The 16,557-nt window shown below is 48.8% G+C and overlaps 5 protein-coding genes across 5 annotated transcripts; 3 read left to right on the forward strand and 2 right to left on the reverse strand.

The window, feature by feature from the left end:
* Window positions 1–81: 81 nt before the first annotated feature.
* On the forward strand, window positions 82–3,507 carry BGZ61DRAFT_364404 (uncharacterized protein; the record flags this gene model as incomplete). Its single annotated transcript, XM_046241518.1, has 1 exon — window positions 82–3,507. The coding sequence occupies one exon, from the start codon at window positions 82–84 to the stop codon at window positions 3,505–3,507; it is 3,426 nt and encodes a 1,141-aa protein (XP_046098406.1).
* Window positions 3,508–3,624: 117 nt separating this feature from the next.
* On the forward strand, window positions 3,625–4,799 carry BGZ61DRAFT_498117 (uncharacterized protein; the record flags this gene model as incomplete). The annotated part of the gene is made up of 2 exons (XM_046251243.1): window positions 3,625–3,694; window positions 3,904–4,799. The coding sequence occupies 2 exons, from the start codon at window positions 3,625–3,627 to the stop codon at window positions 4,797–4,799; spliced, it is 966 nt and encodes a 321-aa protein (XP_046098407.1).
* A 293-nt stretch (window positions 4,800–5,092) lies between these two features.
* BGZ61DRAFT_117207 (uncharacterized protein) lies at window positions 5,093–5,938 on the forward strand (the record flags this gene model as incomplete). The annotated part of the gene is made up of 1 exon (XM_046237003.1): window positions 5,093–5,938. A coding segment is annotated over exon 1 (553 nt), but the record flags the coding sequence as incomplete, so codon positions are not given.
* Window positions 5,939–9,409: 3,471 nt separating this feature from the next.
* On the reverse strand, window positions 9,410–10,419 carry BGZ61DRAFT_314164 (acyl transferase/acyl hydrolase/lysophospholipase; the record flags this gene model as incomplete). The annotated part of the gene is made up of 2 exons (XM_046238850.1): window positions 9,410–9,929; window positions 9,977–10,419. Coding segments are annotated over 2 exons (963 nt in total), but the record flags the coding sequence as incomplete, so codon positions are not given.
* Window positions 10,420–15,104: 4,685 nt separating this feature from the next.
* On the reverse strand, window positions 15,105–16,529 carry BGZ61DRAFT_537760 (uncharacterized protein; the record flags this gene model as incomplete). Its single annotated transcript, XM_046254572.1, has 1 exon — window positions 15,105–16,529. One exon carries the CDS (start codon window positions 16,527–16,529, stop codon window positions 15,105–15,107), a length of 1,425 nt encoding a protein of 474 aa, XP_046098410.1.
* Window positions 16,530–16,557: the final 28 nt, after the last annotated feature.

Raw genomic sequence — 16,557 nt, forward strand, 5'->3', positions numbered from 1 at the left:
TTCCTTCCCCCAGCTAGTCCTCTGCCACTGGAAGAGATAGAAGAGCAAGCTGCGTCAGATGTTGGCATTACTGCAGATGCAATGGATTTTGCAGACGCAGCGGATTCGGTACCTATTCCGAATGATGAGAGCCTTGATCTGAACATTCCCTTCGAGGAGACGTCGGAAACCTCGCCCCAGGTGCGGAATGACGAGCAAGATCCAGTCAGATGCCTCGCACAGGAGTTGACAGAACAACTCACCAAATTTCGAGGATGCTGCAATAACTGCCACCAAGAAGCAGAGTGTGAACGATCGGAAGACCCGAATGAACACATCAGTCTCGCAATGTATCTGGAATTTGCACCTGAGCTGGGTCCTGACATCCTTGGCTCTGCAACTATAGCACACCAAAAAGATGACCTAGCTGGAAAGCTCGATGCTGCAACCCGAAGAGAGATGTTCTGTGGTATCGGCTCCAGAGACGAGATACCTCCTCGTCTTTGCTTAAGAGAAGACGATGGGGTTACAGATGATGCCGGGGTTTCCTTTGATGTGGATAGCATCATAGCCTTCCCAAGTTGCCTCGCGGTTGCCAAGCAGGGCATTCGATGGTCTCCTACCCAGATGACTGTGTCTGATCTTCAGTCTGATCTTCACCTCCGTTCAAGGCCGGTTACTTACTTCGATGCAACTGGAATACAACATCAAGTACACCGACCTGTCCACCAGATTCCTCATTATACCTTCGGCCGTGTCGTTGGATTCGAGGATGTATCTCTGTACTTTCTATTTCCCAACCTGTATCGAGAGGAGCAGAAGTGCAGCCGGCTCCGAGACGAAGACTTTCAGCTATGGACGGACGGCATTCTCTTCCCGGCAATATACAAATGCTACAGCAGCGCCCATGTCCAGCATTATCCGTCGAGCTATGACCACAGTCGCTATAACTCTACCGCTCGTGGAGTGGAAACACTTGCTCAGCGTGTACATCCAGTAGCACGGGAACAACAATTAGTGTACTTTCTACCACCAGAGGCACTAGCCGAAGTTTGGGCCAATATCCTCGCCACTGTTCAAGAACCAGGGTTCCAACAGTTCCAGGATGTGACTATCCTCCTTCAAGCAAAGAACCTGAAGGTCCTCACAAAAGACGTCACCTGGGAGAAAATGGTATCACGCTTCAAGGAGTATTGGGTCAAAGCCATTGACGAGAACCACATTACGCCAGACTTCTATCTTGATATCGGAAAAGAAACTTGCCCTCGACAGGCATCGCAAGTTGTACCTTGGAGCCAACTGGCGGCTGAGGCTATGGATGATCTAAGAGACAAACGAGCCGAATCGCTGATATACAGGCGATGCTGCTTGGAGTCATATGCCTTCCAGGCCCAGCACGGGTCGGCTGATGAAGCGAGCCAGAAACAAGCCTTTTATCCCTTCAGTATGCTTCAAGATACCGGAAGCTTGACTATTGAGACTGGAAAGCGTTCTTCACGCCGTCTTGCTGGCCTTCTCTACTCTCAATTCTATCCCAGTGTCAAGGAAGTTTTCGCGGCAGGGAATGTGTATCCATTCACAAACACAGCCATTGAGACGCTTGCCCTCGACAAGAAGTTAAGAAAGACATGGGAACTTGTTGGAGGTGGTCTCAGCCATCAGCCAGCTGCATTGATCAAGGCATATCTATACACAAAGCTCCGATGCCACTATGCGTTGTTGGGATCTATGCAGAAGTCCTTTGGCATCAGAGAAGAGCACCGTGTTTCCAAGGAGCTATTCTACGCGATTGATAGCCGAATGCGCTCCCGAGAGCTCCACAACATGCGCTTTGTCGTACCCACCAACGATAATTCCCCATACTATAGTTTCACGACCGATACTTTGCTTCGATGGCTGCGGTGGAATATCAACAAGTTCTGTGTCGGGTTCGAGATGGTATACAGCTTTCAGGACCCGCATTTTGTGACTTGGGAGCACACAAGAATCATGCTTATGTTTCTTCGCTGTCTCCAATTCTCTTACTCGGGTGGATTGATACAGAAAGTCGGCGGTTGCTGGCAAGATATACGACAGCGACCCGATCCAAGTCAGCCAAACGGACTTCGCCGATACGAAGGTCTCGGGTTCAAACGCACAATGGAGGTGTACGGCTATGCTTGGTTTCTTGACAAGATTGACTGGAATACGCTCACCTTCCGCCAACCCCACGCGGCCTATATGATGTTCAACAACCCATCCATGCAGACTGTTTACCGCGCTCGATACCACCAAGTCCGAGATGTACGGATCGACTTCATTCGAGTGGATAAGGCTTACCAATGGATGCTCGAGTTCAGTTCCATTCCTATGTGCCTCGACCTCTTGGAGAATTACCTTCGAGAGCTCTGCCTGTGTGCCTTTCGAAAGGACGTCTTCTTTCACGTCAAGTCAGCTCTGAAGCCAGAATACACGGAGGCCGCATTAGCAGGAGACATTCCCCTCTGCTATGATAGTGTCAACAATGCCATGCTCAAAGATTACCAGCCACTTCAGCTTGCGCAAGGAAACAGGTTGGCAGTGAAGGATGTTCATGTGTTATTTGCTTGGCTTTGGAAATCGAAGGATGACCATTTTGAACGGCAGGGGTGGAATGAGAAGCCATACCGTATGCTATTCCAGCAGAGCTTCCATGCCATCAGGACCGCACGAGGTAAATCTGGCGCACGGAGGTGGCGGCAAGAGCTGAAAAGGTCATTCCTTGGAAGCCATTGGATTCTCCCATATCCACATAGCCGGGGATTTATGCGTAAGGAGAAGGAGGAAAAACAGTTCACATGGTGGCCCAGTTTGCATCAAGGACTCATCAGACACTACGCCAAGTCCCGACAGACTGGAACACTTGCCCATCCACTGCCAGCATCCAACATCGCAAATCATCCTATTGACGGCTGGCAACTAGCTGGTTCTCGGTTTTCTAGGAGCTATATGCCCTATGTCATACAACCCGAACAGGAATTGATTCGAATGCCTGAAAATGAGCTCTATGCCCAGTTGGTTGCTCTTCGGGAGCAAGTATCAGCTGGGCTGCCTCAAAGCCCTTCTATCATACCTACACTGGAATTAGATACCTCTCCCGAGAGTCCTTTTTTCCCAAAGAAATGGTGCCAGATAAGACAAATGGAAGTTGCTAAAACATTCGAGGAATGCGATGAGGTTAACGACTGTATCTGGTTTTTGAAAAAGGGGTTAGAGTCATATGAACATCTCCAACATCGTCAGCAAAACCGACGCAAAAGACGTCAGAACCGCACTACAATCCAACCAGACAGCGACTTGAGTTCAATATCAGGAAGCGATGAAGCTGAGGCTACTTCAGATGAAGAGGGCCTTGTTGTTATGCGGAAAAAGCAAGCACAAGTGGTGCGCAATATGGAAACTCGAGTCCATGAGCGCATTGAAGAATTTAAGCGAAGATATCCGCAATGGAAGAAGTCTTATGACCCTATCTTGAGGAAGTTGAATCGCCGTCTAGAAAGAGTTGAATAATAGATAAGAAGACAGTAGACCTCGTTGAAAACTCCATATAAATTCAAACCGCGCTATTAATGACTAGAGGGTGAACTTGTAGAAGACCTAAAGGGGTGAACTTGTAGATATTTCACTATGAAAATCCCCATAAAGCTAATTTCACAATTAACAACATACAGAAGAGATTATATACGAATAGAATATAGTATCTATCAGAAAATCATAAATGAACTATCAGAAAATTATAAATAAACTCTTCGAAGAGGATACATATATTCCGCCTATAATCCATAGTTAAAAACAGTAACCCAGCAACCCAGTAAAAGCAATATATCAGACAGTAAAATAGAATAATAATATAATTACAGCCCAGTATTTATTATAATTATTATCACCACGGCCCCAGCAATATAGAGCCGTTTATTTACGTACCCGAGTACCCATTTGTTATATATAAACCATACCAAATAGCCGTCGTATCCAACGAGGTAGTCCGTCATATGAAAGCACAGCATGCAGCAGATAACAAGGCCAAATACATCCACAACATCATCAAGGCCATCCCCGGGATCATCAGTAACCAAGAAGAGTTAAAGCAATGGTCAGTACCGCCCCCAACCACAGCCCCGATACCATGGTTGCCGCCACCCAAGCCGGACGGATTAGGATGTGATGAGTGTCCGTATGTGGCCCGTCAGTTGCGACGCATCAAACAGCATTATCGGGTTCATCATAGATGGATAAACCATCGGACACGCAGTCGGCGCACCAAGGAGTCCGCAGCAGCCGACCCGGCGGTGCCATGGAGAACAGGAGTGCAGTGTCAGCGGTTTTTCCGGAATCGGGTCGCCAGCAGTTGGTTCGAGGTCGGTCGGAGCATCCCATCAAGCAGCAGAGGGGACAGCCAGAACGACGTCAACCGCAAAGCCGAGTTTATTAAGCGCATTCAGCAAGAAGATAAAGAAGCGTTCGAAAGCGAGGCCAATGCCCGGGTCCAAGATATCAGCGACAAGTGGGAGGCGCAGCGATGGTTGAAACGATGCGGATGGCCCCGGCATTTGGCCAATATCGACAAGATGTGGTTGCGGAAGGAAGTGTTGCAGCCGATTGGCGAGAACGAGCCGGTATTGCAGACGATGTGGGAGATTTTCGAATGCGTATTGGACAATGCGTATGTGGCCACCAGCCGTTGCAGTCCCGGCACAGCCGAGTTGTTCGAGATGGAGCGGAAAGAGATTCACATCACGCCCAACAAGCCGTTTGAAGGGATTATGGAGCCAGACGCATGGATCCGGTACAAGGGGCATTGACGTACGATGATGTGTATTTGGGAGCGATTGCAGATATTGGATGGAACGCATGGGGACAGCGACAGCGACAACAGCACAGAGTACAGTACGGACGAAAGTGACGACGAAGATGCCCGTGGCAGCACAAGCGAAGAGAGCCGCAAGCCCGGAAGCCGGCGCGGGAGGAAACGGCCGCCGTACCGCACGACAATACAACAAGACAGGTCGTGGGCCCAGTTTTGCCAAGGAGTTGAGCAGGTTGTGGCCGGGACCGACACCATTGGCCGATATACAGAGTGTCGGTTGGAACGGAGTTGTTTAGACGCCGTCATCCAATTATTCGACCATCCATTGAAGAGCGGGCAGCATTACGAGAGTATCGTCATTAGTGCGTTGGCCGTCATGGGGGTTGAACCCGGACGGCGGATGGATACCGGTTGTGAATTACACCCAAGTATATTCAGCCGTCATCAAGGTGGCCCGGTATTTAGTGTTATACCAGTCCACATTGGAGCGGCAGGATCAGATCGCCCAGTTGCAGCAGGTTGTAGGTAAACGGAGGGCAAAGGAGAAGGCCGACGGGTTGTTCCGCATTATCCGAGGCAAGATGCGGCGGTTCATGACGCGGATATCCGATGACAAGGAAGCAGAGCCGACGCCGATGAATTGTATCATCGATACACGTTCGTACGGGTTGAAGATCCGATTTACGACCCCGGGCGAGGAGACGATCGATTGGCGAGGCGACCAGATTATTCACAAACGCGTGCGATTGGGGATGGGCACGTTATCCGATATGTTGCATAACGTATTGCAGGAGGCGCGGCGTACGTTGGCCGTGTTGACCATGACAGACACCGCCGCGGCCGGGGACGGAGAGGCAGAGCCGGGGTTCCGGCCAGAGGTGATACCGCGGATCCCGTGGTCGCGGATCGAGGATCAGCACGGCGAGAGTACGTTGGAATATTCATTTTTACGCCACGAAGCCAACCAGTGGTGGGTACAGCCGGGAGAGGGTTGGGTGGGCGAGCAGTTATCCGCATCCGCCGGAAGGCAAGACGAGTGGGTGCCAGATTCGTTGGACGAGCAGTGCCCGTACCGAGGCAGAGCGTTGCGCAGGTACGGCCGAGCCGTCGAGCAGTTCCGGGAGCAGATATGGATGATTACTCACTTGACGGGCGGACAGTGGACACCTTCGAGTTCAGAAAAAAATACTCTAAGATCCAGCCAATTAAAGACTCAGCTTACTGTAAAGGCCCATAAGTTTCCTAATACGGCGATGACCCCCTGACAAAACCTCCCACTTAACCGATGACCCCCCGGCAAAATAAGCTGTTGGATTGTGACCTCGGGTGGCGGCATAAATATCGCCATCAAAGATAAAAGTTGCCACCTATTGCCACTGGCTTAGCAAGCATCTTCTAGTTGATTCCACATAGCTCAGAAAAGGCATAAAAAGCCTGCCCTGAACCCTTAAGAAGAAGAAAAACAACCTTCTCAATACACATCACTTGATCAATCACTTTTGCTATTGCATATAGCAAATTGCGTATCCAACAATAAACTTAGAATTGTGAATAGCCTAGCGCACCTGGCCCTATGAGGTTAGTCCTCCCGGGCGGAATAAATTTCATTATAAAGGATAAGGCCGTCCAATAACATAATGTGGAGCAGGGCAGACGGAAGTGGATGTGAGCTTGAGCAAGAAGTGGACGAAGTTAACAAGTGACTAAGCGACAAGGGCCAGCTCTTCTTCCTCAATTTTCCATCGGCCCTTAAAACAGTTATTGAATCATGGATGGTTCCCTTGAAACGGTTGGCGTGCCAAAGCACGCTCACCCTCCAGGAATGATTGGTCCACGGTTTACCCGATCTCATGCAGCCACTCAAAATGTGATAGCTTATCGATAAGAACTCCACTCTGAGATCACCCCGACCACTGGAGCTTCGGGCGTCACGGTCTAGAAGCCGCTTCTCATTGGATTTTTCTGGCTTTGTGGATGGAATAAAGATCTCCTTTAGCCATTCAAGGCCAATCTCATCAGAAGTCCAGCCCTTTAAGGAAGCTGTAAATGCCCAATTGGTCAGAAAGTCCATCTCTGCTGGAAACCACTGCTGTTGGGTCTCTTTACCTTTGAAGATAAGTAATGGATCAAGGCACTTTCCGGTTGCGGAAACCCCTTCAATAATAGTGGTCCAATGACGAGATCCCGGGTGTTTCTTAATCGTTTACTTCCGCTGTGATTGGCCAACTACAAGCCCATTGGCCCCGACTCCTTGGAAGATCCCAGTTTCGTCCATATTCCAAAGCGCAATCTCCCGGATGCCGGGCTGACTTAATAGGTCGAAAAGGGACCGAATTGCATACGGATTTGCCCCATTGAGCCTTTTTGAGTCGATTGGCTTTGCTCTGAGTGTCTTGATTCGCGTGTTACGGCGTAGGAAGCCAGCCATCCAGCGTTTACCAAGAGGGGTGTTATCGCCAGCTGCGACTAAAATAGCCATAACCAACTTCCGGATCTGGGCATGCGTCAACCCCATGCCCAATCGGTCTTGAAGGGCTAACCAATTGGAAAGCTGCTCCTCCTGATAGGATGACAGTCTTTGCTGGTGTTCGTGGGCAAGCTTGTGCGGCTCTGAGCCCTTAAGACGATACCGTAGTGTTGACTCGGGTATGCCATTGCGATTGGCTGCTTTTAAAACCGGAACACCATTAGCAACATCTTCAAGGGCCAATTGGATGTCATCTTGGGTATATTTGGGCATGCTGAATGGCCTAAATACATTAAAACGCGCGAACAAGAATGTTGGAAGGTAGAAACGCGTGTAGCTAAGAGACGCGTTGTTGAGATTGAGGTCATGTGGGCTCGCGAAAAGTGGGTGTCGCGAAAAGTAGGGTCGCTAACTTACTGTCACTTTATCTTAAGGACGCTATTTTAGGACCAGAACCTTTAGGACCAAGACGACAGTTTTCGATGTTTCACAGTATGTACAGTACACACATACTGTACATACAGTAGTAAGATTACATGACGTTGCAGTTGGTGTGCGAGGCCGCCAAGACTCACCGAGTTCGCCGCCATACCATTTCCCAAAAATAGTCCTGCTGAGACTGAGATCAACCTTGGCCAACCGTCTGGACTCGTATAGCTGGGAAAGGCGCAAAAGCCGCGTCGTGGCCAGTATTGCCCCATGATCGCCAGGAATGCGATCGGCGGGGGAGGAGGTATTTCTCCAGATCGGCGGTGTCGGACGGCCTGTCGACGAAGTTGCTCGACGCGGGTATACCGTCTAGGCTAAAGGGTGTCTTGTAGGAGCCGAAGTCTTGCGACGATGTATTAGCGACACTACGATGGGAGGTGGGAACGAAATATATGGTGATGGCATCTGAAAGCGTCGGCACTTGCCGGAAAATCGTCGTCGGTAGAGCAGTCAGAACAGATGTGGTGACTCGAAGAGTCACGCACATGCTTTTGCAAGCTCTCCAAAGAGCCAAATGGCCAGTAACTCATCGCGATGAGCAGAAGAAAACATGACTATCCGCAATGTGCATGAATGAAAGGTAAACGCTGCCGGGTAAACCCATGGGGTCGCAAGGCTGCGACGAAAAGGGCGGGGAGCAAGGCTGGGTGGTACTCGCTTGACTGGGCGAAGGCGCGTAAGGGGTGAATGCCATTGGTTCTGGCGATCGGGTGTTTTGCTACCATAAGTTTTCGGTCATTAGCTGCAAAACCACAAAACACGTAACCAAGATAGTAAAAGTCCAACAAATGCATAAATTATAATACTGCTAACCGTATGCTAATGCTCCTCTCGGCCACCTACAATGAATGCTCGCCACGTATCTCATCCGCAATCCACGGGCGATATAGGCCTCCGATTCTCTCGCTCAATCGTATTCGACCAATCTTGACTCCAAGACTGTCAATTTCATGATCATCATCCGCGTGATTAGCGTATGCAGCATCTTGGACTGCTAAGGGCGTAGGTTCAAGATATCCATGATCGTTGTCACTATCTGAGTGAGGGTCATCATCACTGGATGCTTCTCTAGGCGTCCGGGAACGTTTTCGACGTTGAGCTTTCTTCTTTGGCTGGTAACGCCGGTAGTGAACATTGCTCAAAAGGGTGTCATCGATGGCATATTTGGCGTCCTTGATTTGTGCCAGCTTTTGGGAAAGCTGAGCGTCAGCATCCGTAGAAGTGACGTAGATGCACCGATAGCCGGACGTCCGACAGTGTTCGCAGTTTTTCTTTGACGTTCGTTAGAAAGAAACGTCAACATTCTAGTTACCAAGGTTTACGGACTGATCTGTCACATTTCAACTTTCTCCCGCGACACTCGAAGCATGAGTGAATGACTTGGTTGCGCCACCGGGCTCCTGCTTGAGGTCGAGAGATGGGCACATCGGCTTGAGTGTCGGAGCTATGAGTATTGACAGTTGATATTTGTTCCGTGTCACTTCTCCCATTTTGTGAAGTGGTAGTTGTTGAAGTGGTCACTTAGTGAAATAGAGCCTACTAATAAAGTACAAGAACGCCCACATCTTATTTTGACCCAGTCCATCCGCATCAACTCACAAGCGCTGAAGACTCCTTCCTAAATCCCAACCAGGCCCCAATTGATTCCGCGTGATCTTCTCCAGTGTTGACATACTCTGCCAATCGTCAAGATTTATCTCCTTCTCCAATTCCACATCGAACCTGAAGTAATGAATATCTACCCCCCCTCGCCTGCGCCTGTCAATCATGCGCTTGAAGTCCTGGTGCTTAGCTTCCGTGTTCGTCGTGTACGAGATAGCTGTGCTGACGGTGTTGATAAATCCCCCACCGGGCTGTTGTACTGGCCCCTTAACGCGGCCTGTCCCAATGCTAACAACGCAGTAAATATCGGGTTCACCTGCAGTGTTGGGAGCGGCGTCATATCGTGCATCCCATACTTGGTTGATGGGGTTATTGTTGAGGAGGCCTCCATCCCAGAATTCTTCGTTCCCAATCTTCACTTTAGGTAGGTACGTTGGAGCGGCGGACGTAGCGAGAGCGGCATCTCTTACTGTGATACCCTGAAATCTGTCCTCCACGCCCTGTGGGGGTTCGTAGGAGCGAAATAGCTCGGCGCGTTCATGAGTGATGCTAGTGGCACACATAAACCTGAGGATAGTTAGCTATCTATCGTCAAAGAGGCAGGATGTGCCCACATTCGTGGGGGTCCGGGTCCAGGTTTGCGGAGATTTTGTCCTCCACCCATCATAACAACGTCAATGGCCTCCCTTAGGTAAGAGTCCGAAAAGCGAGAAGGAAGTAGAAGGGCCTTAAACCACAAGTAGGGATTGCCAATGCAGTATCCAAAGTAGCCTAAGTCGTGCAGATTATAACCCCCCAAAAGCTTGGGGAGCCTGGGGCTAAAGATGTTCTTAGCCATCTCCTGGTATACCATGATTGCGTTCCTGGTATCCATTTCCAGCCAGAACAGCAGGAGTGCAATCAGTCCGCCTGTGCTGGTTCCACCGGCGAGTTGAAAATACTGGCATGGGAGGATCTTTGGATCGCGCCTCTCATTAATTTTATGCATGATAGCATCTAGGATTATTAGACTGGAGATGCCTCTGATACCACCGCCGTCCAAACTGAGTAGTCGCAAGCCGGGACGTGCGGCATTATGATCCATATCTTAAAGGGATGGGACTTCTATGATTAGCTATTAAATCCAAGGAATCAACGTCCCTGCTAGGTTGCGTACCTTGATGATTTCAGTCTAGTTACGACAGATGATCTTAAGAAGAAAGGGCAATCGCACATAAGAAGCAGACTGATGGTAGTGGATTAGGGGAAGGAGATACTCTAGAAATATAAATGCTTTTCCCCAAGATATACCTACGTAGCCTAACTTCCTTAGCTATTATACGTAAAATGGAACTTTCCGACACTAGTTATCGATTACATCAGACATAGCTCATACCCTCCTATAAAACCTAATGATGACTTATCTCAGCTATAAAAAGGCACTTACATTCCTAAGGGCTACTAAATAAGCCAGTAAATTATGATAATTACTTTAGCTTAGTTTAAGGTATAGAAACCTAGAGTCTAGAACACGCTCTAAACAGCCACAAAACGGCACTTATATTCCTATATACTTTATACGTCTAGTAGTTTTACATAAGACATAATGAGGCTTTATTACGGGCACCTCTAACCGTTACGCTATAGAGCAAAGATTGGGCATTGATCGCCTATGTTCGCTATCAACGAGGTGCTCCAGCTGCCTTCTAAGCCTTACACGCTATTACGGAGGACCAAGCCGTAACACGATGCTCCTCTCCTCTGTGGCTTGTCCCCAAGCCTACCGGGCTTCTGCAGCTGTTCCAACCCCCAAGGCATACTCCGCATTTACCCAATGCGTGCTTAGGCAGCCTTGTTAGCAGCCCGGCTGATCCCTCGAACCTGGAATCGAACTCGCAGCCGCGCATAGCCTCAGCCTTCATTTTGTCGAAGCATGTGACGTCGATGTCATTTTGATGCCTGTATTTGCTTGACGGTTACCCACGTCAATTGCGCATTCTGACGGATACTTCCGATGATACGGAAAGCTTGCCAAAACCTTGCGAAAAGATAAATGCGATTTGGGCGGCTGGTCACACTTGTCACAGGAATGATTCAACCTGAATTGGCCGAGCAAAGACATGTGAATGATGGCACATTATTACAATGACGTAGAGCAATGCAACTACATATTCACAACCTTCCTAATCTCCCCGCTCACCCGCACAGTAACCAGCAGGACAGGGGCTGTGCGTGCTATCTGAATCGCGGTGTAATAGCCTAGAACGCTGAGGGAGAGCCTGAAACTTTGTCTTCGTTCAACAGCATTCACAATACAGCCTGTACTCTTCCGCTTAGCTGCTCAAGCTCGCAGTTTACAGGTAGTCTAATTGAACCCACATCCTCTAGACTGTTATTACAGATATTGACGCGATAAGTAAACTGTAAAATAAGGAGACTTATTGCGATGGCTGATATAGAAGCCGAGAAAAGGCATGTGAGCCCACCTCACGTTAACTATGCCACCATCATCTAGCGTAAGCCATGTCACCGCTCAGAGTGACGCTCTGCTGAGCTATGGCAAACCTTACCATTTATGGTCAAGATACAACATGTGCATGCAAAGAAGAGCCTATGTACTTGAAGCCGTGTACTTCTTGAGGCCTCCATGTTTATGAATGGCTTTCAGATGTCCTCTGTTCCCAAAGCATTGTCTCTTACTATCGCTCGTAGCACTGTACTAGAAGAAAGTCCCATCAGGGGTCAAAGGACTTAAACCCCAACCAGCGTGCACGGATAAAAAGGATGGAATTTAATAAAAATACGGAGTACCGTACGGAGGGCCCTTTCAAAAGTCTTTTCCAAGCGCTAAATGCGCCACATCTCTCAATCCTTGTTAGTTACCTAAGATACAAGGTGTAGAATCCAGCCACAATGAGTTAGCTGCTACATCCACTATAGTTTTAGGGGTGCTAGGGGGATTAGAATGTAATACAGTGAGGATAGGCTGCTGTAAAATTAGCAGCCTTTAGCGGATAAGGCACTATAGAAAGTACTTGATGTACTTAACCAAGCCACAGTTGTCGGATTTCCTTTTTCAAACTAGCGCTTGGATAAGACTTTTGAAAGGGCCCTCCGTACAGGAGACAAGGATCCACGCACGGACGAAAAGTGGGTATTTTAGTAAAATACGAGCAACCCTTGGTAACTTGGGCATTCAAAATTGTATTCATCATCTTGGCAAGCATAGTACCGTGACTGGTAGCACTCGAAAAGCGAGATCGGTGATCCACTCGTCGTCACCCCCCGACTCGCAAGTGGCGTTTCACATGTTGAACCTTGGTTGGCTTTCACATGTTGACTTGAAAGCAGCTGTGCTACTCGGATGGCCTTCCCAGCACTGACTCATGCCCACTAGCCAGAGCGACGATCGATGTCAGTCAATGTGACAAAAATAACTCACCTCACACCTGCGTTTATGGCTGGACTAACACTGAAACACGTTCGGACCTTCCACAGAAAATCAATGGACCAAACTATCCCCTCAATTGTGCGAAGCCTCCCTAATGTAACTTGCCCCAGTGTTACGGCGCTAGCAGGAACTTGATTTTATCGCCGCGATAAGGTCTTATCTATTAATCTTATTCGCAGTCGACTTAAGGTGTCATTAAAGATCAGTGCTGATACAGGTATAGGCTGGAGAGATAGTCCTTATTGGGTTAGATCCTTGCGAGTGACCGCTTGGGAGGCTTCGCACAATTGAGGGGATAAACCAACTCGGGCTAATCCGTTCGTGTCCGCTTTGCGATGTGACCTCCTCTCTCCGTTGATCTGATGCGCCTGTCAAAAGGGGTTAACAACACTAGGGAACAGGTGCCACTTGAGGACCCTTGCCCTTCCTCGGTTATTTTAGACGGCGGAGAGATGTCTCTGAGTATATGGTACTGTAGGCCGACCAAGGTGAGTTAGTCACTTCTCAGCATACTGCAGATCCTACAATAGACTGCTTTGTGAGCTTATGGTGTTTTAGAAGTGGTTCCGACGAGTAGGAGCGAACAGCATGTCACTTGCCGGTTCTGGAACGTTCTATCGCACGTGACACCTTTCTGCGTGATCGGATAAACCTCGCTAGTCTATCATCAGAACAGCCGAAGAAAGTATTCGGAATTTACCGATTTCTCAAACTCTTTTGAACAGGGATTCCCAAATGCCGGAGATCTATCACATGCTATGGCAGCTATGCCAATGAAGGTATGAGAGCTTAACCTTGAGTGTGGCTCGGTAGGCTGAAAGACGTCTTGTGACAGCATTAGACTTCGGGAAGTATCTACATTCGGAACGCATCCTTTGACCTGATTGAAAGACGGAAAAGGTGATTCGAAAATTCGTCATTGTAGCTTGCAATACGAAATAATGTAACTATTCGTATCCCTGGACTGATCGGCAAACTCCGTCGACTTATCTATGTATGCGTTGGTTAGACATCGGCCGTACGCATATGCCGGGTATAGGAAAATCCAACGCAGCAGCAGTCTCCGCTACTGCCGTCTTGAGAGGGGTATGTAGGTGAGACGTGCGGCTGGGATCCGATATGCAGCGGCTTGGATAAGGTTGAAAAAGCCATCTAACTGTTGAGAATATCGAAGGAAGAATGGATTGGTTGAGACAGCTTGGTGACGATGGAAGAGCTTGATTTTTCACTGACGGCCTGAAGGGCCGTATTTTATAGAGGAATTGGAATACAATAGATGTCTTAGGGCAGGGATCGTAATTAGCCCACTGATAGCAGGATCAGCTGTTGGGCCTATTAGTCCGTCCGGGAAAATAACAGTCCGTATAAAACATACGAAAATCGTATGCTGTTGACTGCCGAAGTCGGCGATGTGATATCTCTGTTCCGTCTGACAGAGAAGCACCTTCATATATACTATTGGCTAAGATTTCGTATTCAGCTTGCAGGGCATTAATAATGTTATGGTGAGGCGTACGGCTAGGGTCCAATATATTCAAGCTTAATGTTGGAAAAATCATCTAGTTGTCGAGAAGTAGCTTGATATGTACTAGTAGCAAAGATCCCTCCGCACAGGTGCTAGTAACGCCTCTGGCTACCTGGTACGATACTCGGGGCATTGATCACGACTCTTGAGTTTCGTAGAGTAATGCACCTGTAGACTCTCGACGGACCGCCCTGGATGGGCCTCACAGAACCGTGCTCATTGAATTGTCTCCATCGCTCCTCAACTTCTCTGAGAGCATGTACGATGCAGGATAACTCAGCGGTTTGCTGACTTGTCTGGCCCACATCTATCTTCCGGTCTATGTCCGGATTTTCTTGAGGGGGTACAGGGAAAAAACCAGAAGGACTCAGAATCAGCATTGTCCAATGGCATTCACCATTCGACGGAAGTGAGATTGTTGGTCCATCTGGGTATGTCTGGCGGTTGTGATCATCTGTTCATTTAGAAGTTGCTCCAAGAATTGCGACCTGAACTCTATATAGGTGGCGTTTGGCATGTGAAGTTCGCCACCCATGCAAACGCAGAACTCAGACATGCTGGGTCAGCTCGGTCGCGTTCTCCGCCGACGGACGGCGGGCGGCTCGCGTCGGGTTCGGACAACAGGACGGTCAAGATTCGGGATTCTGCGCACGCTTGAGGGCCATGGCCGCTTCTAATGAGACACCTGCAACTCTGAACTAGTGGAATCCCAAATCGTGGTACAGATTTTGTAATGGGTTCTACAAGCTCCTTGGCAAATCCCCCTATATTATATGAACTCTCTGCATTAACTGTTGCGCGTGGTAAAATACCTGAACAACTCTAGATCTTTACCCACAGGAACTTCCATACGTTCAAAAATATCGGCTTCAGTTGGGTCATTGTTGACGTAAGGATATCTCTTCTTCAGGGCGGGGCAAGTTTCCCAATAAGACGGCTGTTGTTTCCTCATCCTTTCTCCGACGGTCCAATGGAATTTCTGTTCCTTCGCGAGGATCTCCTTATTCTCCTCAGCCCTTTTAGTATCCGTTTGATCGATGTTTGTCGCAAGCATGTGTGGATTTCTGTGTGCGACGCGGAAACAATCCGTAATCCATGCCGGCAAATTCCGTAGCCATGTTGAGAGCCGATCAAGGTAATCTCTAGGACCAATGGTGCGATACCAAGGCGATATCCCCTCTTTCAAGGACTGTAAAACAGCAGCTTGGAGAAATTCTTCATCCAGGTCCAAGAGATTGTCCTCTTGTATCTTGCTGACCATCCAGACAAATGCAAAGTCGCTCAGATCACCAGAGCTACCACCACCGATGTCCGCATGCACGCCTGGGAACCAAGTCTGTGCAAATCTTACTTCGTTCTCTGCTTGAAAGGCCCAAGGGGCTGGATAAAAGTCGAATCTGCGTTCGTCTAGTGCAAGTGCCTGAAAAGCATATTCAGCATTCGGCCTCAGGCTGACGTCAAAATGCCCACTTCTTCTATGGGCAGAACGAGCCGTAGAGATATCGTCACGATGGTGGAAGAACAGGGGAGGAGCTCCGAGGGAGCCCACGGTATCCCATACACCGATACATCGGATCGGGGGATTTCGGTGAGTGCCACCTGTCTCTTCCCGACATTGTACATTGACTCTCATCTTCCGTTCTTCAACGAACCGCTGCCAAGACAAGTCGAAATTATCCATAGTATGTTTCCTGGTTATCCCCCTGCAACTGATAAAGTCCGCAATTGCACGAGCTGCGAATGCTCCGCGAGAGAAGCCGAAGAGAAATACTTCGTCGCCGGGACAGTAATTCTCAACCAGAAATCGATAGCCAGTCCGCACTTTGTACGTCATTGTGTTTCCGGTGACCGCCTCCTCAACTCTGCTCTGGGGGTTCCCGAGGGCTCCGATGCCCCCAACATAGAGGGTTAATTGATGAATTGACTCTATTGAGCCATTGTCGCTTACTCTCGTTCCAGCTGTCTTAATTGATCTGGCCAAGATTGACACATTTGTCGAGCCTGGAGCCTTGGGCCTTGGCAGTAATATATGCTGCTCGATCCATTTGAATACGGCGAAGAAGCGAAGAACCCAGAGCAATTGCCACAGGATTGGAGGAAGGATCCAGCGACAGATTCGGGATACGTAGCTTCCTGGTTTCAGTCTCTCGGAGGTATCCCCAGTATCGGTAAAAGTGCCATCAAAACACAAGATGATGCGTTTCGAAGTCATTGTAATGGATGGAGATTCTTGAGGTCTT

This window comes from Ilyonectria robusta (genome assembly GCF_021365365.1).
Source record: "Ilyonectria robusta strain PMI_751 chromosome Unknown BGZ61scaffold_25, whole genome shotgun sequence".
Lineage (NCBI taxonomy): Eukaryota > Fungi > Ascomycota > Sordariomycetes > Hypocreales > Nectriaceae > Ilyonectria > Ilyonectria robusta.